Raw genomic sequence first — 26,381 nt, forward strand, 5'->3', positions numbered from 1 at the left:
AAGGATGTAAGATTGATTTGTTAAAGGTAACTAAGGTTGGGGAATAGTTGAGGTTAATGAGCAAAATTATGAAGTTTATTTATATGAAATGTGTTAAATGTTAGTTACATGCAGGTTTCATATCTGGACCTTGATTATGACCTTTTTTTTACTTTGACTACTCTTAGGTTTCACGGACTTCTTAGAACTAGGAACAGTGACAGATTCTGTATAGAACAAAGCAACTAAGCTTATTAATTTTTATTAAGACGGTTCTTCACCATATGTGAATGAAGTATCACCCTATAAGGGTTAATCAGGATCCATGTTAAGGTGCTGTGCTGTTTCTGAATTAACCATGCCTCCAGTGACTCTTGAATCCACTAGCATCATAATGTTGCGTGGTAAACTGCTAGTCATAGTACAGTACATTGGGTACAGTAATGGGATCTTATTTAAAAGAAATGTACATAGATGTTGATGTTTCATGACTTAAAATGCTATGCATGCCAGTATCAGGTTAGATTAGGCAAGCTGTGAAAAAATATGATGATTGCCTTTTGGATGAAAAGGAACTCTCGAGTATAATGAGAACGATTAACTCTGTGAGGCAAAAGGATGGTGGCTGAAAGATGCTGAATATTATGTAAAGCTAATAGATAGCATCCCCAGGGGGCTGGCTGAAGATGTTTAGTGCTGAGAAGTGGTCTCTATCAGTGTTCTTACTCTTAATTCAATGACTGGCTACTTTGGTTAAGCAAATGATGATTTTATAACGATTCAAGTGGTACTGCTGGAACCGCAGGAGTCAAGTCCACTACGATGGAATGAATAAAAAAAATGTTTATTAAGCACTGCACACACTCAAATTAACGCATTACATTTATCACTGCATTTTTGTCCACAGAAATGGAATTCTTTAGATAAAACATTAATTAACAAAACCATTACATACACTCAAAAAGAGAAGAAATGCTAGAGAAAAGCATGTTTAAGTTAATAGGCAGTAATCTTAACTTGCTGAAGTGAGAGATTTGGTGTAAAAGTAGAGAGGGCATAATATACGTGATATATTTTGGTAACTTGTATCGGAGAACAAAAAAAAATGGCTGGGCCTTTAGTATTGTACCCTCTGAGAAAGATACCTGTCCCAGGAATGCCCATCTCAACCCTTCTTCCCATCTGTAACTGCACTCAGTTCACAAAAAGTATGTGGTACATGTTCTTGTATCCCCTCCATTTCGGCCCTTGACCTTGGGAACAGCACCTCTTGCAAAGAGGAAATGAGAGCCCTCTCGAGATTGGTTGTTTGCTCAGATGTTGAGAAAGAGATGACATCATTTGTTTGGGACAGTTCTGATTTTTGCTGGATTATGACATAGATGAGGAAGAGTCTAGTTTCTTTGTTCCTTCTATGAATATGTCTCATTTGGAGAGACCCTCAATGTAACGCAAGGGATTTTTTAAGTTGGTGGGTGGCTAAGGAATTATTAGATAACTCCTTCCACAAAGAAATACCTTGAACTGCGGAGCACTGAGTCTAAGCTTGTAGCTGTTTCTCCAGTCTTCCAGGTGTTTAGTAATTTTTTTTGGACCAAGATTCATAGCTTTTTTGCTCCCAGGATGCCAGATAAAGCAACTCATGTAAACCAGGTCACAGACCCTGCCATGATATTGGGGGGGCAGGCTGGCTGGCTGCTACTATTTTTTCCCCTATGACAACGGAGGAAAGTCATATTTTGAATATTGTTTTGGGGGTGGGGGCAAAATATCTACATGCCCCATTTTGACAGTAATGGCTGTTAATTGCCAAACTCATATGTTTCAGTATTAGGCAAACAGTTTAGGAAAATGTAGGAAATGATGGCAGAGGTTCAAGGCAGTTCTCTGAAGCTAAGACTTGTTAGATTGTCTCAGCCTGCTATGCTATCATTTCAGTAAGCACACATTTAAGTGGGGTTTTGATTGTATACATGCCTGCTACAGTAACTGCTTTGGACATAGGGATCCCTTATAGTTGAGAATTCAGACCTTACTAAATGATGTGAAAGGACAGGTTCTCATTGCTCTTTGGACAAGGAACTTTTGTCTGGACCTCCTCACAAAATCTGTTCAAAATGGGAGGACAATGGTAAGTAACGCTACACCAAGAGTCGAATCTTTGTTCCAGCTCCTGATTCCAAGAGTCGAATCTTTGTTCCAGCTCCTGATTCCAAGAGTAGAATCTTTGTTCCAGCTTCTGATTTCAAGAGTAGAATCTTTGTTCCAGCTTCTGATTTCAAGAGTAGAATCTGTGTTCCATCTTCTGATTCCAAGAGTAGAATCTTTGTTTCATCTTCTGATTCCAAGAGTAGAATCTGTGTTCCATCTTCTGATTCCAAGAGTAGAATCTTTGTTTCATCTTCTGATTCCAAGAGTAGAACCATCTTCCGATTCCAAGAGTAGAATCTTTGTTCCAGCTTTTGATTCTTACATTTAATAGGAATGTTTCTACTAAGCAGGGGTTGTTTTGGAGCAGTTCCAGAAGAAGTAATTAAAACTGAAGAAGGCTCTTTAAAAAGGGTTGTAGAATGGAGGCAGAGGCAGGGACAAATGTTAAGGCTGAAGCACGGGGGCTGGTCCACCTCAAGTCAAGAGTGTTTCTCCAGGTTTTGACTGTACCACTGCCTTCTCTTCTTTCCTGATACCTCCCCTACCCCTTGCCTTCTTGGAGAGACACTGGTGGTCTTCAAGGAGAGATGTTTTGACTTGACCACAGATCTTAAGTAAGAGAAGTGATTGCATCATGACACAAAATCACGTTCACAATATTACCTTCATGTCTTGGTAATATTTCCCCTGCCTTCACACCAGTTAGCCTTAGCAGGCTGCATCCTAGGTCATTTGCTTTCATCAGAAGCTCTAGAAATTGTGCTTCTAACAGAACAGGGGATGTGGTCCGTTCCAGACACTTTCTTTCTTTTTTTCCAGGAAGGACATTGCAGCTGTCAAAGTTAAACAAGTTTCTCAAAATTAAGGATATTAACCCTTCAGGTCATCCTTTTCCCATGCAAGATGTTTTCCTGGTCTCTTTAGACATGAAGGCCACCTACCTACACTTCCCTATTTACTGGGAACAATGGAGGTTCTTCAGGTTGATGGTAAGGTTGGAGAATTTTCATTTCACGTGCAGCATGCTGCCTGGTACATTTTGAGGTGTATTATGGTAATATCTGCCACTAGTATCCACTGATTTCCCTGGGTGCTATTACGATTCCAACTCGGTGCAAAAATCCACTCAGTTTAGAAGACGTCACTACAGTGTAAATATCTTTCTTCAAGTTACAATGATTTTTTTCAATTGAATATATTTGAAAAGGGATTACAGGAAGCAACCCCCCATGGAGAGGGGATTGTGGGACACCCTAGCCCCTCCCATCAGAAAGACAGATTTCAAATCCTGCAGACTTTTTGTTTTCAGTTTTTTGAGGAACTTGAAAGTATATATTTAATGACCTTCACAGGGAAGCATAAGGAAACCATAGCCATTCAATAACCTTAAGACCAGCCTATCCCTGCATTGGAATGTATGAGCTGTGGAACATTTGCATCCCTCCCACAATGATGTGCTTCTCCTTCCCATCTTTCCAGTTTCTCTTTCTTGAGGGGGGTAACAGTAAAATGAATTATTGGACCCACTAGTTTGCTTCTGATCTGCGATTCTTTCTTGCTTAATTTTAGGCAGCAATAGGTCTGGCACCTTACCCTTGGTCTTGTCAGAAAATAAAGTATTCATATTTTTTATGATGAATCTGTAAAAAGCCATTAGAGTCCAACCTATAACAAGTGTCTAGAATACAAGTCATAAAGTGTTCCTTAATGCAGCACAAGTATAATTATTATTTTATTTTGTGTTTTTATATATTCTGATATAATTGCAGTGTGTGTGTTTCTAAAATTTTACAAGTGATCAGCCTGCTTATATTAAGATCATAGGAGGTTACTAGGCTAATAGCCCTGCAGCCTTTACAAGCCTAGCCAATAGTTTATCCCCAAAAAAGAAACCTCAGTCAGCACCGGCCACCCCTGTCAATGAGGGACACAGGTGGAACCCCTGGGACAAATTTGCAGTTTCCCATCCACTCATCAAGTTTGTGTTTGAAGAGGGTCAGCGAGGTACTCTGACATGTATAGGAAGTCTCTTTCAGAGACTTGGCAGCCACTGGCAGACAAACCTGTCTCTCCAGCAGTTTTTGTCGATGTCGCATATTAGATTTAGGCTTTTCTAGTGGGTAACGCTCGGAGTTATTCTTATGGATATGGAGCTTCTCTAGTTGGGTAGGGTCTGATATTGCCTTGTAGGTGAGATACAGATCACCTCTGAGCAACCTGTACAATACTGAGTAGAGTGATTGTGATTTCAGCCTGTCCGCATTGGACAGGTGTTGGAGGCCATGGATTCTCTCTGTGAGGTATTTCTGTGGCCTTTCCAGTTGGTGCAGGTGTTTGGAGAGGTACGTACCAAACGGGGCATTATACTCAGTTGTTGGCCTAATGAGGGAGTAGTTGTTGGCCTAATGAGGGAGTAGTACAGAGAGGCAATAATCTCTTTTTTTCTGGATATAATCCCTTTACTTATGAGATGAACCACTGCCGCTATATGATGGTCGAATTTGAGATTGTTGTCTACCTGAGTACCCAGGTCTCTTACCATAGGTTGTGTGCTTAGGGGATTGCCGTTGATTTTAGGTCTTCTTTAACAATGTTACATTTTGTAGCAGTTGCGGTTTAGTTGTATATGTAATATATTTTTCTATTAGCTCACCTCTAACTATGTGTAAAAATCATTATTACTTATAGCTGGTGGTTATTTTTGTGTGTCTGTTTCATACATTTTTTTACTTGAAAAGATACATAATATATGAGGCCCACCTTGTAACCACTAGAAGTACACTTTTTTAACTGCGTGGTTATGCTATTCTGTGTCTTGAAAGCAATTAATAGCTTTTGTATACGCAGACTGTGATACCTACTTAATCATCAAAAACTTGAACGGGCATGACCGAGCACCAAACACATTGACTAGAATTAACTTGCACAGTAAGAAAAATTTTTTTTTCAGTATGTATAGAATAGTGCATGCACTATAAAGGAGTAATAAGCTTTAGGTTTTAACTATACTTGTAGGATTTTGTGGTTACTTTATAGTTACTTCCCACTCAAACCCATAACTCTTTGGGTTAAGGACTAGCACTCTTTATTTTAATACTTGCACTATGCACTGAACATGCTAATAACCTAATCCAGGTCTTACTCATAACTGCTGGGAAATAAAATTCTGAAATCTGTTCTAAAGACAGTTTTTTCCCCCAGGGATGACGATGATATCAATGATGTAGCGTCCATGGCTGGTGTAAATCTGTCAGAAGAAAGTGCACGGATATTGGCAACAAACTCAGAACTAGTTGGAACGTTAACGCGGTCGTGTAAAGATGAGACATTCCTCTTATCATCAGCTTTACACAGAAAAATTATGGAAATAGGTAAAGTATGCAAATTTTATTTTTATTTATTTATTTTACATTTGTTAACCAGGAAAGACCGACTGGATGTAGGTTCATTTTCAGCGGAGGCCCGGGGAGAAAAGCTCCAGACATACATTACATGTATACATACAGTGAAATGGACATTTCTTCAACAATAGATACACGCATATTCAAGATTTTCTAGAATACAAACAGGAAATATTTAGAAATTATTTACTGTTAAGGGAGAACACATACATTATTAGTAGTTAACATAGATTTTAGTAGTACATGATTGTGTCAAGTTATCATCCTTACTTTAGTACTTTCCAGTAGGTAAGAGACATGTAGTCAGTTTTCTAAACAGTTAATGAATCAGAGTAATACAGTGAAAGTTTCTTCCTGTACTAAGGTTTTCATATATAGTTGGTATTTGAGTGGGGATTAGTCAGGGTTTGTAAATACTCTTTTCCATTTCACATGATCGAGCTTTTGTTTTATTGCTCTTGTTCTCTGTGCTTTGCATTGTGTTATGTCGAGATAGTCAATTTTGGAACTGTGGTGTGACTGCAGATATCATTTTAGGGATCTTTATTCCGTCATTGTCTTCTCCATTTTCAGATACTGCTGCAAACTGAAGGTTAAGAAAAAAAATTGTGGATGCTTTCATCCGAGTGAAACTTTAACACAGCTAATTTCTGTGAGAAATGAGTTGCCAGGGCATTTCATTCACCCACGTGTTTTTGCTTTTTCAAGGTATTACAAGTCCACTAATTGTTGTTTCTGGGGTAGTGAGAGAATGTGACTCATTTATAATAACAAAGGGACCTCATTTTTGAGCATATAAGCACAAATGTAAACTGATAGAGCACCAGTGTTCCATTGTAGCAGATATCCCACCCCATTTGTCTGCAGCTTGACACTGTGAATCATCTTGTGTAGCATCAGTAGCCTCCGTTAGGGCACCATTGCCATCTTAGTGAAAAGCACTTTCTTAAGTCAGACCTGAATCTGTTACCTTCAACTTGTCCTGTGAATTCCATCCTTATGCTTGACTTTGGAAGAAGTGAATATGTTTATATTGCATCTTCTTACTCCATTTTTCCTCTAAAGTGTATATGTTTAGTGCTTTCCTGGATTCTTTGTGCCTTAGCACCCCCCAGTTTGCTAATCATGGTAATATTCTTCCTTTTTATGATCTCTAGTGGCTTTTCTTTTTAAGGTCTGCAAAGCTGTGTGCTCTGCCTAGGTGCAGCCTTATGTTTTCATGTACAGTCGAAGAATTCCAGCTTTACCATTGCTTGCTGTGAAATTCAACATTCTAGTAACCTTTGTCTTGTCTTGTTCATATTCCATTGCATATCTGACTCTCAGAGATGATGATGAGAGCTTGTTTTTCTTCTCTGTCGTCAGTATATCAATTCCCTGTATCCTGTATATTGCACTTCACTTATCTGGCCCTCAGAAAGCCTAAAATTAAACCTCCTTTGCCATTGATCTGTTCACCATAGAGGCTTTGCCAGTTCTTTGTACTGTATGACCAACCTGCGAATGCTTCACAAGATTTGATATCATTATTAGGTAATATCTTCCTCATTCCCCAAGTCGTGCCAAGTAAAAATCGGGTAAACACGTGATTGTAATTCCAAACTTTATGGCAAGTTTCCTAAAGTGAGATCGTGTTCACCTGAGTTGGTGGCTGATTAGGCAGATATTGACGATTCACAGCACTTACTAAAACACTGGTGGAATTCCCCCTAATGTCCCAACCACCGAATTTGTTCTTTCTGTATACACACCACTTCAGGTCTCCCCTGAAAATAGACCATGTCTGTTGGGATTAACCTGGCCAACAAAACTAAACACAGAAGTAAGATGGTGTTGCATAGTTTACAGTAGAAAACCCTTTTATCATGTAATTTTCTGCTAATCATTTCCCTGTCCATTTCACCAGTTTAGGTCTCAAATCTTTCCTAACATCTTTGTGACATGAGGCCACACATCTTGATGTTGTCCAGGTATACAGCTTTCACTTAATTTTTTCCTTGTCGGCCTCGGTTGTAATTCACCAGTGGAACTGTGTCATTCTGTACTATTGTCAGCCTGTTAAGCCATTGAGTTCCAGGAAATTAACCGTGTGACCTCCCATACCAGTTCTTTGTAATACCCTCTCAGGGATAGAATTGAAATTAAACCAGATTAGCACTGTTGTACATATTTTTTTTTACCTATTACAGTGTACTGCACTCTCACACCTATCCTTTTACCACAGCAGCGTCTTAGGAAGGCTTGTGCAACTATGTCAGTTTCCTGCACTTGCTTTTGGCAGCTCTTCCTGCACATGGTATGGTAATGGTTCATGCCGCTTTTGTTTGCACCCTGATGCCATGTTATATATATCCGTGCTGGCCACTTGCCCTTTTCTATATCTTTCTTTAGGAATTCTCCCTGCTGTTCTGGTATCCTGTCTTTCACATTCTTGTGCAAACGCAGTGACAAATAATGTATTTAATATTTCTGTCTGCAGTCTTTTACTTTCTTGTGCTGCCTTTTACTTGTTTCTGATATTTAAACCTGTAGGCAGGTTTTATTGTACTCTCCAGTGTATTTAACGCAGTCTCTTGTTCACCAGTTTTGTCCTAGTAGCTCCTTTTCACACCGTCTCTTGGTCATCCTTATAGCTTTGTTTGCCTTTTTCTAGCTTCTGTACATGCCATTTCTTCTCTGGTCATCATTCCATAGTTTATTATTGTTTTGTAATTAGTTTTGTTTTGTTTTATAGCTCCATTCATTAATTCTTTCAGCTATATTTGTTTTTTTTCTACTCTCATAGGTTCATAGGTTGGTACCAGGCTATCAGCCCTAGGGCCTATACAAGCCTAGCCATAACAATTCCGTGGCTATTTCTTCTCACATTATTTACTTTCCTGGACCCCTGTCTAGCAGGGCGACTGACATGATCCCTGGGGTGAATTTCCTTTCTCCCATCCAATCGTCAAGGTTCCTCTTGAAGAGGTCCAAAGAGGCACTCTGCTTGACATGTATGGGCAATCTATTCCAGAGTCTGGGGAGTCTCTGGGTCAGGAACCTATCCCTCCAGCATATTTTGTTTATTGTGATGACAAGGTTTAGATCCCTGGAGCGTGTAGCTCTGAGGGATTGGGATTTCTTTAAGTGTAGCATGTCCAGCAGCTCTGGGTTTGACATGGCCTTGTATGTTAAGCAGAGATCGCCTCTGAGTAGACTATATGCGACAGAGTATAGCTGGAGTTTTTTAAGGCGGTCAGCGTAGGGCATCTGCTTTAGGCCTGTGATTCTTTTAGTGAGGTATTTCTGAGGCCTTTCCAGTTGTTGCAGATGTCTTGAGAGGTACATACCAAATGGGGCATTGTATTCTATAATGGGTCCTTTTATTACTCTGTTACTACTTTCTTTGCTCCTGTCTTACAAAATCTTTTCATTACTTTTCACGTTTGTATTGTACTTAACTTTCCTGGGCATCAGAAGGCTTTACATTGCTGGTTTGCTACACATCCACACATGCACCTTTCATCACATACCTCAGTGTCATGCCATGTCATCAGACTTATTGGTTTCTGTCTACTTAACAAATTCCTTCTTTGCTGGTAGGGGCCAGTATCCAAACTCCTCTCCCCATTAATCAAGCTATTAAAGTATTAAATAAAAAGAAATATTAAAGTAGATTATCGAGTGGAAAAAAATATTTCAAAAGAGTATTTTTAAAAATGTTTGCTGATATGTCCAAGTCTGAACATATCACTGTGTAATGAGTGAACCTAAACCTATTTATTCTCATTGGCCAAGAAGTGGCAAGGCATTTTTAAATACAGTAATGAACTGCAGTGGTTCACATATGGAGACTTTTGTGTGGTTTGGTGCTGTACTTCGAAACACAGGAGTACAACAATGATGTGTGGTTTGGTGCTGTACTTCGAAACACAGGCGTACAACAGTGATGTGTGGTTTGGTGCTGTACTTCTAAACACAGGAGTACAGCAATGATGTGTGGTTTGGTGCTGTACTAAACACAGGCGTACAACAGTGATGTGTGGTTTGGTGCTGTACTAAACACAGGCGTACAACAGTGATGTGTGGTTTGGTGCTGTACTTCTAAACACAGGAGTACAACAATGATGTGTGGTTTGGTGCTGTACTTCGAAACACAGGCGTACAACAGTGATGTGTGGTTTGGTGCTGTACTTCTAAACACAGGAGTACAACAATGATGTGTGGTTTGGTGCTATACTAAACACAGGAGTACAACAATGATGTGTGGTTTGGTGCTGTCCTTCTAAACACTGGAGTACAACAATGATGTGTGGTTTGGTGCTGTACTTCTAAACACAGGAGTACAACAATGATTATGTTGAGTTTGGACATCATCTGGCTTCAACAATATGAAATTTGCTCAAAATACAACTTTTAGAATTAAAACTCTACTTCGAAGTTTATACTTAAGTTGTGAAATACTTCAGAGTTGACCTTTTCATTGTGCTGTATAATTTACCATGCCACTTTATTATAACTTTGCCAGTTTGCATATTGATATTGAAAACCGACTTTTTGTCTAGTGTCCGAGTTAAAATGTTAAGTAAACTTTAGCTTCATGAAATTATTTTATGATCACCTGAGAGTCATTTTTAAGTAGCTTCCAGAACCAGTCCCAGCATACAAGGTCTACTGAATGCTAAACATTTTAGATTAGCTGTTTAAGAAGATGCAAGCAGATGCTGGACTTGTATATCTGACAGGTTATCCAGAGTGGAACTAGAAGGGGGTAGCTTTACTTAAAGATACATTTGTGTTTTTGAGAAGGAATAAACAATGACATCAAGTACTTTAGGATGGGAGTTCAAAAGGATGAAGGAAAATTATTTTATAGAATAAGTTGAGTCATACAGCAGATTAGCTGTGGGAGATATAACATTCAAAGACATTAATAGTTTAAGTCATTTGGGGCACAGTAAATTTATTAATTCCTTATGTAAGTCCTAATTAAAAAAAAAACAAAAAAACATAAAATGGAGGAAGACACATAATTTAGAATCAAAAATGTTCACACAAGTAATTCTGGTATTACCTTAGTTACAGCTGTGTATGTTGTACTGATATAGAATGGCATCTTGTCCAGTTGTTCTTTACCTTGCACTCATTGCTTGCTTTAAATGTCTCTTTCTGATCTGCAAGCTTGTAAAATTAACTGGTATTGAGAAATGAATTAATGTGTACCGTGTATAAGACTTAAGTATGTGAAATATTACCATCACATTCAGTGCGAGAAAAGAATACTAATTAGGGTAGCTTTATTTTTGCAGAAACAGGCATTTCTAAAATAAAATAATACGTGTGTGTGTGTGTGTGTGTGTGTGTGTGTGTGTGTGTGTGTGTGTGTGTGTGTGTGTGTATATACACACACACACATGTAACATTTTCATATCACTGCACATTTTCAAAGTTTTAATCAGACAGTAATGTACAATTCTTGCCTGATGAATCAGTGGGCATTTAGCTGCTGAATTTGCTTATGTTGCTGAGATCACCCCCGAGGAAATAGGTTGCATGGTTATGGTAAGAGATAGCATATTGTTTGCAGCAGGGAGAGAAAGTGACGTACTTGGACACTACTGTGACATCTGCGGATTAGGTGGGATGCACATACAGTGCCTTACCTACTGCAGCACCAATTATGACAAATGCCCAAGGTGGTGTCATCTGAATTGAACAGAACTAAAGACACTAAGTTTCATCTCCCAGTATTTGATGTCAGACACTGACGTAATCAAGCTCCTTTTGACATGACAGTTGATTGCCTTAGAAGTAGTTGTAGTACTTCAGGCTAAACACTTGAGTTGTCATTGCAGGGAGCAGATATAACCTTTGGCATGCTGCATGGCATTACGATGGTTTTGCAAAATAAATGTAGTGGTAAATTCTAAATCCAAAGGGAAGGGACAAGCCAAATTACTGATTGCATTCTGTCGTTTATATTTATGGAATTTTATTTCTAGTTAATTTACCGACTGTTAAATTGACCAGTATTCTTTGTGCATTTTGCTTAATGTTTACATAAAGTTAATATACATTTTCATTTTTACTATAAAATACTTTTCAGAAAGTTTAGAAGTTTTTAAGATAGTTTTTCTTTTAATTTACTTTTGCCATCTCTTGATTTTTTCATGGATTGTTTTAAATGTTAACAGTCAGCCGTCACTTACAGTTATGCCATTTACCTGTGGTCAAATTGTTTTTGCCACAAATTCTGCCCATTCCTTAAGATAATTTTTCAGTTTCCCAAGTAGTTGCAGTTCTGTTGCACTAAACAGCGATCCGATAAGAGTTTTTTGACTGTATGGTGAATAAATATGGCTTTGGTCTTTTGTGTTTATTTGTAGTAACTTTAAAATTGTTTTTTCCACCTGCTTTAAAAGTTTGACCCTGGTGAAATAATCATGTTGGATGGATCAGTTTTACACTACTGCTTGTAGCATGGTTGGTTGTTTCATTGCCCATTTCCACTTTAGAATGATTGGTGTCTTCAGTATATGCTTTTTTTCTTTTAATGCAGGTAAGAAATATGGGGTAACTGACATTAATCCAGACGTCATCAACTATGTGTCACATGCAACGCAGCAGAGGTTACAGAACCTTGTAGAAAAAATATCAGAAACAGCCCAACAAAGAAACATTTCATATAAGGCAAGTAAAACCAGTAAAAAATGCCTTTACGTTACCATGATCTTGTTTAACTGTTACAAATGTTAGACTGTAAGAGTATTGCCATTTTTAATGGCCCTGCTGTCTTCAGCAGCAGTTTCCCATTGAACTTCTGTACTTCATAGACTTTCTCAGAACCTGTCCTTTTTCCTCATCTGTGAGTCCATCTGCATATTTAATGTTTTTTTATACAATACTGTGTGCTTAAAGTTGGTGGAAATGTCATCTTTAGCTGGATTCCTACATTATCTTGTACTAAAATCTGCTATACCTGTAATACCATTGAAGTTATGTGATTCGTGTACATCTTTCAGAACAGTCTAGGTCCTATTCTAGCTGTTTTTTTTGTGAAACAGTAAATAGTAACTATGTTAGTAACTGTATTAGTAACTCTGTTAGTAACTATATTAGTAATAGTAACTATGTTAGGAACCTTATTGGTAGCTTAAGAACTGTACCAGTGATGATATTTTGGTCAGTTTGAACGTTTCCAACTTTGTCAGATCTCTTTTCTTACCTCTTTGTAATGCCATTTGGGCTAGAGCTACCTTCAGCTGAGCTTCCCTGTTTTACAAATGTGGTTTAATATTGCACCTTCTGTCAGGTTTTGAAGGTATTTGTTAGTAAGAGTAAGTAATAGTATTAACTCAGTGTGTTATCGTGCTTTAGGATCTGATGTCTCTTCCTTCCATTCCTCCACAGATGGGACCTCTGACCTTAGACAAGACATTGGCCACTCTAGACTTTGGGTCCAAAGCTCAGGTGCCTCCCCGTACCCATAATCCTCTATTGCCCCTAATGTTACCTCAGATGTCATTTGCCACTCCTCTTCTTCAGACACAGATCTCCATCGCTCAGGCTTGGACTAGCAGCAGTGAGGTTTTTCTCAGTGATTTCTTAATATTTTGTTAGTATTTCTTTCTTGTCTTTACTTTGCTTTTTCCTCCCTTTACAAAAAAAAAAAGTCTAATGTAGTTCTTTCTCTCACACCCTTGGCACCCTTTTTTTTCTCTTTTGATAACTGTTGTCAGTATTTATTTCTATCCTGTAGAAATTATAGTTGGGTATCTTTTGACTATTTTTTTCTACTAATACTGTTGTGTGGATTGCTGGAAGTGCTGCTTAACCTTGTTGGGGTAGTTATTGCTGTTGTTGTTTCTCCTTTATCTTTCCATTGTGTCTGAAAAACCATCAGGATTCAAAAAATGTGTGGCCTGTGGTAAAAAATTCCAAATTGAGACTCACACTCCAAGTGCTTTTATTGTGTTTGGCTGCTCCCTGGGATGAGCAGTGATCCATCTGCACTGCCTTCAGTTCCAGGGCAATTTCTGAATGCAAAACTAAGTTTGTGCTGAATGGACTCCTCCCTGCCTCTGTGGGAGATTTATCCAAGGCTCACTCTGATACTGCTGTAGCTTCCCCCTCTGTCAAGAAATCCTCTGACAGACCTAAGAGGTAGAAGAGTGGTGATAGACTCAGGGAAAAGTCCTGGGTATCCAAGTACTGCATGAACCACTGTTCCTCAGATGTTGTGTCCACCGCTCCAGCCTCAAAAGTATAAAATTCCTTGGATCAGATGCTTCTCTTGGAGCTGATTAAGGTAGGATCAAATTATTTTCCACTCCTGAAGCCGAGGTTTTCCCTGGATCCCATTTTTCCAAAGCTTTGTTTTTGTTTTTTTACAAGAGAGGTTGTTTCACAGATCCTCTAGAGCCCCATCTACAGCCTCTTCTTTGTGATTAGTCCAGTCTGCCAGAAGCCTATCTGAAGCAGGCATGGATTGGATGTTGAGGAAGTCTCTTAGGACCCAGATTAATTTGGGGATTCTCCAGACTCCAGCCACTGCGGGATCTGGGAACTGAAGACCGTTCCCTCATCCTGTTGTGGCTTCTACACCAATCTATTTTCCAGGTTCGGGGACTACAGATCAGAGTGTTACCCAGAGTTTGTCCACTTCAGGTCTGAAGACTTGGTTGTCTTCCACTCCAGCACCTTATCTGATCTGACTGGTTTTGAGTGGCTCAGATCTGGAAGGACCTCAGGGCTGAAGCATCTGCACTGGATCTGAGTGAATGGGCTCAATTTCAACACTTTTGGAGATGTCACCACATCTTGGAGCTTTATCTGTAGACAGCTTAGTTCTGGTGTTGGCCTCTGAGCCTAGTTAAGCTGAATTCCAGGATTTATCCAGAGAGGCTTCTTCTGCTCCATCTATGGTCATTTTAGGTTCTGCTTTGGTGTTCAAGGCTGTTGAGAGAGTGCTGTCCCTGTCCGATAAGAGGGCTATTCTTCCTCGCTCAGCTCTTTTCCTCCTCTGTAGAATGTTCTTGTATCCTGATCCTACTTGCACCATCCCATCAGGACAGTTGATGTCAAGCTTCAAGACAGACTATATTTTGGGATTCCCACTCGTCTTTTGAGTCTTCACAGAAGCATCCCAGTGTTAGTATCCTTAAAAACATGCATATAAAAGGTGGCATGTTGACTCCTTTCAGGAGTCATTAACCAAAATCACTGATTTCGATAAAAGGGTGGGGTCCCCCAGATCTCAACTTGAGGACGTTTCATTTGGGGAGATTCTCAAACTTCTGAGATACAGGGATGGGTCATCCACTGAAGCCCCCTTCCATGAGGAATCAGTTTTTCTTGAGGTCTTCAGGTCTGTCCCATCTACTTTTTGGTTGGTCTCTCCTGCTTATGAGATATGGCTAAACAAATCCCCCTGCATTTCGGATAAGTACCTAGTCTCACCCAAGGACTGTCAGCATTGGAGCAATAGTCCTGCTGTTGATTCTATGGTAGTGGTGACCACTGCTAAGAAAGAGCTGGCTGAAGAGAGCTCTTCTGTTCACCCCACTAGTAGATGGTCCAGGGCAGTGGGGTATATGTTTTGGCTACCTTCCCTCTGAAGTAGCTGAATTACTTGGTGCACACATCACAAGATTCCAGAGGGATTTGACAAAGAAATTCTGCAAATCCCTCTCTGGTTCCAGCTTTGGATAGAGCAAGAAAACTTTGGATTCTCAGTTGGCCATCCTCCTGCCCCTTTCCAGTGTGTTGATGTGCCTAATTTCTAATGTGACAGAGGATGCTTGAAGAGCTGCAGGGACTGGCTAAATTACAGTAAGGAGATGTGTGTGTGCACTTATGTGACTTTGCAGAGCATTAAAAGACATTCTTTGACAGTGCCCCTTAAGATGGCTCAACACTCTTTGGGCCTAAAGTCAAGAATACACTCTCCAGACGTGATCAAGATAGGAAGACCCTTAGAAGACAGTTCTTTACCCTCCTCAAAAGTTCTTTCTATGGGAACCAGAAGAGTGGCAACAAGCAGTGGTTCCAGAAATCTCAAGGGTTCTATCCTGAAGCTTTTGGGGATAGACCTTTCTCCCCCATTCCAAGGGACAGGAATTCTTATGGTGGATGCTGCTCCTGCAGCAGAGATTGGATGCAAAATCAAGGCTTCTGGGGACAATTCTCCAAGAGGCCATATCAGCAGTCCTGATTGGTTGCCTGACTGCTACACTCTGGAGACATTCGGGGGAGTGCTTATCTCTATACCCCAAGGTCTGGACATCTATCACCCAAGACAAAGTGGGTACAGAAGATCATAACCAGAGGCTATTCATTTCCCTTTCTGTTTCATCCTTCACCATCAAAAAGCTACCAAACGTTCCAGCCCTCCCAAAGACAAGCAGCAGTTCTGGTAATAAAAAAGCTGCTGGACAAGCAAGTCACCCAAAAGATTTCACTAGACCAGCATGGATCCAGAACTTACTCAAGATTCTTTTTGGTGAAATAAAAGATTGAAGACCTTAGCCAATTTCAATCAATACAGCAGACTCCCTCTTATCCGGTCGCACTGTGACCGGACCTTAGGGTGGATAAACGAATGGCCGGTTAATCAGAAAAAGCGTACAAAATAGCATTCATAGGTTATAAATCAGCTAGAATAACAGGATTTGTTTTAGTACGCATTTTTCTAAAAAATATGAAATATAAAGCTCAAATGTCGGTCATTAATTAACCTAGAGGAGGCAGAAGTGCTGTCCTTCTTTGTTATCTTTTCCTAGGGCTATGGCAGAAATCTGATGGCTGGTTAAAGAGAGGCCGGATAAGAGGGAGTCTACTGTATGTCAACCAAATGAAGGTCCGGATGGTTGTGGTACAGTCCATTCTTCCATTGTTGAGAAAGGATGATTTTAAGTGCTCAATGAACCTTCAGAATGCATACTATCACATTATGATGGACAGGCAATCCAGAAGGTTTCTCCACTTCTGGCTGGGAGCTAGTCACTTCCAATTCATTGTCCTTACCTTTGGTTTCACCACAGCCCCCAGTTCACCAAGTTTATAGCGGTGGTTGCAGCTTATCTCAGACTGCAAGGGTTCTGTGTATTCCTTTATCTGGACAACTGGCTCATTTCCACCCCTACCAGTAATCTTCTTATCTGTGCCTGGGACTCCTTGCTCCACCTTTGCTTATGGCTGGGTATCACAGTGACCTTGGACAAGTCCAAGCTTCTCTCGGTCCAGACAGTAAAATTTATAGATGTGCATCTGGACACTACATGCCAAGTAGAGAGACGTTCAGAGAACAGATTGACAGCCATCCACAGTCAAGTGCTAGGGGTTCTGTCAAGGCAGAAACCACCAGTGGGGCTGATTCTTAGACTGCCAGGATTGATGACTGCTTCCATTACCCTGGTCCCTCCTGCTAGGTACCAAATGAGTGCTGCATTTGATGCTTGCAGTGCATTGGTCCATCAGACGTACATCAGTGGGTTTCCAAGTGTGCCTAACAGATACTTGCAAAGTGCACATCCGATGGTGGCTCGAGTCCCAGATGGTTTCACAGGGTCATCCATTTGTCCCACCTACTCCCAAGGTGACGACCACAGACACGTCCAGCTGGGGTAGGGTGGGTCAGTACTTGGGAAAGACAGCCCAAGGCACTTCGTCCTCTTCCAAGGCCAGTCTTCATGTCAATAACCTGGAGATGAGGGCAGTTCTCTTAGCATTGCAGGCCTTTCAAGACTCCTTCCCTGTAGGAGTGATTTATTTTCAGATGGACCACATGTTAGTAGTGTGGTACATCAACAAACTGTGGGGAAATAAGCTCCTACCTATTATGTCAAGAAGTGATGAGGGTTTGTCAGTAGGCAGTACCTTCTGACTGCTTTCTGATAGCAATGCACATCCTGGGGAAGTTCAGTATTCTAGCAGGCAAGTTGAACAAGTCTATCCTTCTGCCTCACAAGTGGTCCCTCAATCTGAGTTTGGCAGAGCCAGAGCAGATTTTCTGTCACTGGAGCAGATCATGCTGCAATTTATTTATTTATTTTTTGCCTCTCCTCACAACATGAAGTGCAGCAGGTACTTTAACCCGATTCCCCAAGAGTGGGAGTCATCAAAGGATGCTCTGATCCACTTTTGGCCCCCTGGGTTCCTGTACACCTTTCCTTCTACCCTCTTTTATCCCCAAGTTTCTGTAGAAGGCATCAAAGAGGAAGGTCATGGTTATCCTCATTGCCCCTTTCTGACTTTGACAGGTGTGCTTTCCCTTCTTCTGGCCAGATCTGTTAAACCCTCCTTGGGTACTGTATCCCAGTCCAGGTCTTGTACCTCACCCATTCAGAATGCCACAACTAGACATCTAAGCCCTCAAGTTACCTGCTTGTCTTTTCCACTCCAATGAAGTTTCGTCAGTCCAGGCTTTCTTTTTGAGTAATCATATTTTTACTTCATCCATAAGACTGTGTACCAGATTTATAAAAGCAAGTGGAAAAGATTCTCTAGTTGGGCCTTCCAGAAAAATCTGTTTTTTTTTTTTGTATTCTGTTCTAGCTGTTTTAGATTTATTGGCTTCCCTTTTTCACAATTCGGCCAGCTGTTCCACTCTCAATGTCCAGATAACTGCTATTTCAAGTTTCCAATCATCTTTTGCCTCTTAGATTATCCAAGGCTTTCCTAAGGAGCACTTTCTTTCTTAGGCCCTCCTCTAAGGAATGCTACCCCTCCTTGGGATATCACCATTATATTGGAAGTGCTAACTAAATCTCCCCTTGAACCTACAGACATGGTGGACTTCAAATTTCTGGCTTTGAAAACTTTATTTTTGGTGGCAATCACATCAGCTGAAAGAGTATCTGAACTTCAGGTCTTTTCTTGTAAACCACCCTGTCTAATTTTTCATAAGGATAGGGTGTCTTTGCAATCTAATCCATCCTTTGTTCGTAAGGTAGCAGCAGAGACTTTGCTGAATCTGTTTCTCAGTTTTCTTCCCAAATTTTGCCAATAAAGGGGAATACACACTGCACTTGCTTGATGTGCAGTCAGCTCCGTTTCTGCCTTCAACATACAAAGAACATCAGTAAATCTGATCAGTTTGTCTCCTTTTCAGCAGCTTAGATGGGACAAGGGAGTCTGTAGAATGACTCTGTCTTGATGGTTTTTCGACTGCATCTCCTGTGTGTACAGAAAGAAGGGATTAACTTCCAGTCAACACATGTTCCACCAGATCTGTGGCTACTGCTGCTATCTTCTTTTCATCGGCTTCCATTAATGATATTTGTATTGCAGTCACTTAGTCCAGTGTTCGACCTTATTTCACATTATAAATTGGATTTGCTCTCCAGAGATTGGTCTGCTTTTGGTTCAGCCTTTGTCCGGAGTATCCTTCCATGAGACCATCCAAGGGTTTTGTTAGCTGGTGATTCTGTTCTGTCCATTGAGGAACAGACTGGAGAGACAACATCAGATACAAAACATATGCAATCACCATAACAATAGATCTGTGTTTGTTTTATGCTTCTGTCCTTCAACTTCTGCCCTCTTTGCTTCTTTCATTACCTTTTTGAGTCATTACTCTTTGGGTTTCTGGTACAACTGCACTGCTTACATCCTGGGTCTATTCACATGCTCCTTGAGCTCCAGAGCCGAATGTAAGCAAAGTTTATGCATTTTGGTCTTGGAGTATAAGGTCCTTTGCCCTTTAAAGGTTCTGGAGCAGACTTAATCTGAGGTAACAGTAGGGGCAGGGGAGATTATGGTTAAGGGGAGGAGCCTGAGCTTCGGATCCATAGCTTAGAGTGGCCGAAGATGGATCCGAGGTCTGATCTGCTTAGAGCTGAAGACCCATTCTTTGAGGAAGAACAGAGAAAAATAACACAGCTGTATTGAAATACTGTGTACATAGCTTTTGTTTTAACTATAGCATCCTCATTTGATGTTTTGGGTGGAAAAGGGCATCAAAGCATTGTTTTTTGTTTTTTAAACAAACTTGCTGCACCTGTGGTGCCATTACTTTTCACGGTAATTACATAATTATGTTTTTTTTTTCTGGGGCATATCTCTGTTCTAATTATATTTACTATGAAGAGAGGTCATTTAAAAGTCCACATACTTTACTTACTTTGTCTTCAGTACTGTTCTTATTCAAGGTAAAACTAGGTGCATCATTTAACCAATAAATTCCCTTTCCTGCCGTCCCACTCTCGGTACTTGTAGTTGTCTGAATTTGCCCGGCACTCTTCTTGTTCACTTAAATTATTTCTCAAAGCCAGTTTCTAGAGCTTGTTTTCTGATTACCGATATTCTTCGTTTACTTATGATGCAGTGCTTTCTCTTCTCTCTCCAAAGATGTCCCCATCAGCAAAACAGGCATCCATGCCACCCCCAATGCGATATTATAACCTTGTGCTAAAATTTCACTAGACTCATGCCAGTATTTAAGTACTTCCAGGTTTTGCTCATCAGCATCTGTGTTTTTTGGGGGGTTCAGTACCTTCTTTAGCAGTGGTTCACAGTAGTAAGCCGAAATTTACAGGTATTTTACACAATGATCTTGTACATTTTTTGGTTATTTTCTCATGGTAAATCTGTTGTACCGTGCACTGTGTGTGTTCCACATTCAATCCAGTGCCTAGCACGGGGATTGCAAACACATGAGCTGTAGTTCTTGTCTGTCTGGTATGTCTTTGAATTGTGCCTGGTTTCTGAGGAGACCTCTGTAGCCATGGCGAATGTCTGATGCATAATGTTGGCTGTGCCTCTGAATCCCAGCCATCATTTTCAGTGCAACAGATAACTAATTCTAGTTACAGCTTTCCACATTTTGACTTCCCTTCATGGTAAGATATTTTGAAGTGGTACCTTTCAGTGTGCATGCGTGCGATTGTATCTGGAGTCACTAAATGGTAACAGCTAGTTTTGACATGCATTGATTTAACTAGTACCATGCATTCTGGGAAGAGTTCAGTACATCACATGCAGTTGTATAACTCCTATACAAGCTGCAGCTTGAACTAGAAAGTGGTTTTGTACATCTTTAGTAAATAACCAAATACATTTTTACTGAAAGTACATGGAACACAGGGGTCTAGTTATGATTTAAAAAAAAAAAAAAAAAAGATAAACCAAAACCTAGCTATAGCAGCATACATATGGTGTGTTTTTTTAATGAAGCCCTTTCTCCATTCACATCCCACTCCTTTCTTCCTTGCAGGTAACAACATCTGTTGATGAAAATGTCAAAATAACCTAATGATCTGATGTTGTTAATCTTCTTTTCATTCATTACTGATGGGTTCAGTTCTGAGCCCTAGGAACCAAGTCGGCCTTTTTACCAAGCTCGCGCCAGCCAAAAAAAACTCGAGCTAAGTTTCTACCCAGAATGCCCTTCTCCCTGTTACCTCAGACCTCGTTTGCCACATAGCCATAAAGCCGCGTTTCAGCCGAGCTCTCAACTAAGTGGAACTTTTTTGATATCTGTGTGAAAAATTTTGGATATCTTCAAATTTTATTAAGCAATTAGTATTTCCAGTGTCTTTTTTTCTGTTTAACCTTGTTTTTCCTCTCTATCCGTTGTTCCCGTTGGTAAACTTTCAAGTACCATTGTTGGTACAGCCTTTCCTCCCTTACCCTTGTGGTATTTCTTAATACCATAGTTGGTATTTCCTCTACTGTTTAAGCTATTAGCATAATCTTTTATTCAGGTGTTTCCCTTCTTTTCTCTACATATGTGTATTGTTATTGTTGTGACCTTTTGAAAGGCGTTCACTTTTTTCTAGTTAGATTATACAGTTGGCCTGTGGTGTTTTTTTCTATCAAGATGTCTGATAAGGGTGCTTCAGGTTTAAAGCATTGTACTTCATGTAAGGCCAAGTCACCTAATAGTGATTCTCATGATGACTGTGTGTACTGTTTGGGAGTGTCCCACCTTTCGGTGCAGCCTCCGTGTGACATTTGTCAGAGTTTCAGTCAACGGACTCTTAATGAGCACAAAAATAAACTCATTCTGAAAGGGTTACTCAAATCTCCCTGCTCAGAGGCCATTTCTGCGATGGAGGTCTCAACTCCTACTAAGGACAAAAAGAGATCCCACTCTGTTACTTCTTCAGCATCGGGTGATCAGAGCAAGCCTGGGAAATCAAAGGTCCCAAAGTTATCTTTGGAGCATAAATCTGCCTCTACGGCTCCATCTTCCTTGGCTCCGACCATCTCGAAGCCTTTAATACTGGCACCTGTTTGGGCACCGGTTCTGCCTCCGGCACCAATCATAGACCTTACTTCGTCTATTTTGACTTTGGCACCTGTGGCCACTTCGGCTCCTGGCATACCATTGACTACTCCATTAGCTTCCATTTTGGAACCGACCGTTTTGGCTCCGAGTGCCACTTCGGCACTAAGCATTGTACCGACTTCACTGGATTTGACCCCTTTACTTCTGATCTCGAAACTAGAGACTTCGGTGCCAGCAGACCTTGCAACATGTACCCGATACTCCTCTTTTGTTGATCTGTTTCTCGGCTAAGTGTATAGCCCCTTCATCAAATGTCCTTATTCCCTGTCCGGAGTATCCTCTAGATGCACCAGGAGCCTGTCGAAACATGACGTGGTGCGTCTTGTAGACCAGCTGTTGTTAGCCAGGGGGATCTCCTCTTTTTCTAAGACCTATCCACCTGCAGGACTTGGTTTGTCTTATCCGCAGACTCCATCTTACACTCCTTCGACCATCTCTATTCCGAAGCCTTCTGCTCCGACATCCTTCTTGGAATCCATCACCTCGTTGCCTACGGTGCATCTCACTCCGGCTCCAAGTTTGTCCATTTGGTCTTTGGTTCCCGCTGAACCGGTCCTTCCTCAATCTGGGGATTGGGGGATGGGTGTGTCGGCCTGGGGTATGGAGCCACCTACCTCCTCTGTTCCATCGTCAGCATCGATTGCCATGTCCACGCTGATCCTACTTGAGGCTCCATCCACGGGGGATGAGTTTGTCGGAGTGGGGTGTGACCCCGGTCCCGAGGTTGTCTTTCTTGGTTCCGGGCTCCCATCCCTCTTTGGGCGGGCCTGCCTTCTGCGTGATGGAGAGGGCTCTTGCTTCTGGCACTCCTTTGATGTTGGAACCCCAGCTTTCTCCCCCTGAGCTACAGCTATCACTGATCACCCCCTCGGGTCACTGGGCAGAGAAGCCACAGGTCACGCCTGTTCAGGGTCCCCGTTCTTCCGAGTCCTCCTCAGAGACCCCCACTGAAGAGCCCCCTCGAAAGAAGACATGCAAGAGGAAGCACATGGACTCACCCAAGGAGTCCTTAATGGAAGACATGGATTACGATGATGGCAAAGGGTCACCACAGTCACCTCCTGATGATGTCTTCTTCGGAGACATCCTGGAAATGTTGAAGCAGAGAGGTAAGTGGAAGCCCTCCAACACTTCATCTGAGGAGTCCGTGTTCCTGCAGGCTTTTCATGCACAGCTTTCTACCTCTTGCGTGACCCCGCCTGCTGACAAGCTTATCCAGCTCATCATGCAGCATGCTTGGAAGACCCCTGATTCCATTGAGGTGATCCTTCGGAGACCAGACAAAGTTCTCTCCCCTCCCGAGAAGAACCCACATTGGTCCAAAGGGTTACCAGTTGATGCTATGATGGTGGTAACTGCCACAAAAAAGGACTTGGCTGAGGAAAGTCCCACTGTCCACCCACCCAACAGGGAGACCCAGGCAGTGGACAAACTGGGGAAGTGTGTTTTTGCATGGGGACCTTTGCTATACGGTCCTTTAATTATTTGGCACATTTTACGAGGCTGCAGAGGGACTTGATCTCCGAACTCTCTGGGACGCTCGCAGGACAATTGATGAGGTCAGGGACAAAGTGGCCTGGCAGTTTGCAGCCCTGGAATAAATTACCTTCCCCAGCCTACTGACCATCCATCTAGCTGCTGGCTTGCTCGTAACTCGCCCTCTGTTTTTGTGTGTGTGTGCTATTCCTCTCCTGTTGCTGCTACCTGCCCTGCGGACCACCCTACCATTGAAGCTACGACAGTATTTTTGGAGCACAGTACCATCTCGTAACACTTTACAGCACCTCCCCTAAGGATTGCTGCATGTATGTAGTTCTCTTGCTGCTATTTTTCTCTTTGTAAAACCATTTTTGGTGACATAATGTCCCAGGATAGGGCTCTACCTCATGTCTGCCAGCAGCCTGCCACCGTCTAATATCCATATTTACCCCCGCTTGCCTTCACTCCCTTGCCCGATTCTCTTTTACCTGGAGAAATATTTTGAAGTAATTTCTAACTACGGCCAATAGGTGACAGTACTATACTTACTAATTTTTCCCTTACTGGAAATTCTTAGCACACCGAAACATTTCCAATTCCCTTTCTGTTAAGTATGACCACGCAGTGTTAGATCTGCTTTCCAGTGGATTTCAGCTTATGTCTGCATCACACACCTACTGAAAACAAACCGTTATGCCCAACATAAGATCTGAATTGGTTTTCATATCCCACAAATAGTTTAACTAGAAATATATATTTAAACCTGCCTGGCTTTTCCCTAACCTTGTCACATCAACTTCTGGTAGTTTTTAGGATCCCCAAAACTTTAAGTCCTTTACTGTACTGTTTAAATACCCACAAGGTTACAAAGTTCTATTTCTAAATATATCCTACAATTTCTCTCCTCTCTGGGATAGCTTACCAGACCTTGGGCTTGGTCCCAAAAGATCTGACTGATTATTTTTTTCTGGTTTTCCTTCTCCTTTGCTCTACCCGCTCTGTTCGCCCTACGGACTCACTCCGCTCTCCTACCCCCATATCCCACCCACCCCAGGGGTTCCTAGCCTTATAGCACAATAACCCAACCTCCTTTTACATCCACCAATAGCTCTCTCCACCTTATTACATAATTAACAGTTCTGCCCACACTTTACTACTATAATCCCTTCCTCTCTGATAACTGCTCCACTCATTTAACCTTCCCATTTCCTCTCACAACTATCACCTTGCTTCTAGGACCATACTTGCCCCTTGCTATGCATAAACCAGGCATTCCTAAATATCTTCACCTACTTTCCTCTTTCATAATCCTAAACACTCTTCTTGTTTCATACACCCTCACTCTCTATGAGAACAGAAACTTAACTGAATCTCAGCTAATAGTAAAGCAAACTACTCCTCACTCTGTATATGCCCCACAAACACATAGCAGTATAACATCTTCATCTTCCTACCTCATACCTCAATTCCATAGAACTACACATATCAGGTATTTCCAAAACAAAAAACTTTATCCAATTTCCAAACTTTCCAAATACTTACACAGTCAACAGCAGCTTCTACTCCTATATGGCAACATTCATCCTAACCCAGGCCCAAACAACTACCTCCCTAGTATCCCTTCACTATATCAAGCTAATTCTGTAAATCGTACCACCACACCCAGCTCTCTCCATATAGCCCACCTAAATATTTGCAGCCTAAACAATAAAATTACCCAACTACATGTCCTGCTAGATCTACATTCCTTTGATATCTTATGCCTAACTGAAACCTGGTTTAAATCAGGAACTAAGGATAATGATATAATCCCACCTGGGTATAACATCCTCGGACTTGACCGTCTAATCAAAAAGGGTGGTGGCGTAGCAATACTCTACAAAACTGAATTACTGGTTACCCAACTAGATACGAAACCACCCTCACCAAGTAATACCGAAATCTTAATCACCAAGCTACAGCTTAATACAAACAAATCCATTTACATAATCTGCTGTTATATCCCCCCAGGCAATAATATTAATACCCTTGAAAATATACTGAGCTGGCTCTCCACTTCCTTCCCTCAGGAAACTATTCTCCTAGGAGACTTTAATATTGATTGGAATTGCTGCATTTCTCCCAAACCTGCCTCTCACATAAACCTTTATGGCTTCAATCAAACCATTACCTCCCCTACTAGAATTAATAAATCCAGCTTCAAACAGAGCACCCTTGATTGGATTTTAGTCAGTAGTAATCCCCTGGCTTATACCACTGGTGTTCTACCTGATGATATCAGCGACCACTTACCCACTTATATTACCAGACAAAAAAACCCTATCCCCAACCATACAATTTTCAGAATAATCAGGAATAAGAAATATTTCAACCAAACGTCCAAATAGAGCTCAAAGCTTGCAATTGGTCTCCCCTAAAATACTTACCTCTTGAGGAGGCAGTTTCCTACTTCAACAATACATTCCTGCAAATTCTTAGCCACGATGCCCCCACTAGGTCTATTAAAACCAGAGTAAAACCTGCTCCATGGCTAACCAAAGAGACCAAGCAAAACATTCTACAGAGAAATAGAACATGGACTAAATGGTGTATCACTAAAAACGTGTGACCACCAAACCTTTAGGCAGCTTAGAAATGAAACAAAGAAATTAATACTCCTAGACAGGAAAAATTATTACTTGGAATTCCAACATGCTCAACACCAAAACCCTCATAAATTCTGGTCAGATATCAACAAATTACTACATCCAGGAAATTCTAAAACACCTACTCCTTCCAACCTCACTCAGAGTACACCCAACCAAATTGCTGACACTTTCAACAAATTCTTTGCTGACACTGTCACATCCCTAGCCAAGACCTTGTCACCTGCTGCCACCCAGGAACTTTACACCCTGACCAATAAACCCCCCACTTTCAAATTGCAACCAGTCTCAACATGTGTCATCCACACCCTACTTATGAAACTTAAACCCTGTACACCCTCAGCTGACCTCCTCCCAGCTGAGTGTCTGCAAATTGCAGCTGGAGTACTTGCCTATCCTGTCTCCATTTTAATAAATCGAACCATAACTGAAGTCTTTATCCCATCCCTCTGGAAA

General features: G+C 41.1%; 1 protein-coding gene across 3 annotated transcripts in view; it reads left to right on the forward strand.

Moving 5' to 3' along the window:
* Positions 1-26,381, forward strand: part of TAF4 (TATA-box binding protein associated factor 4) — a 641,126-nt gene that overhangs the window by 581,712 nt on the left and 33,033 nt on the right. For all 3 annotated transcript variants that reach the window (XM_044090373.1, XM_044090375.1, XM_044090374.1), the window contains 2 exons: positions 5,332-5,501; positions 12,070-12,200. In XM_044090373.1, the coding sequence (XP_043946308.1) occupies positions 5,332-5,501; positions 12,070-12,200 (301 nt within the window). The remainder of the gene's footprint in view (positions 1-5,331; positions 5,502-12,069; positions 12,201-26,381) is intronic.

The sequence above is a fragment of the Protopterus annectens genome, chromosome 12.part0 (genome assembly GCF_019279795.1).
Source record: "Protopterus annectens isolate FY-2018-M chromosome 12.part0, PAN1.0, whole genome shotgun sequence".
In the NCBI taxonomy this organism is placed as follows: domain Eukaryota; kingdom Metazoa; phylum Chordata; order Ceratodontiformes; family Protopteridae; genus Protopterus; species Protopterus annectens.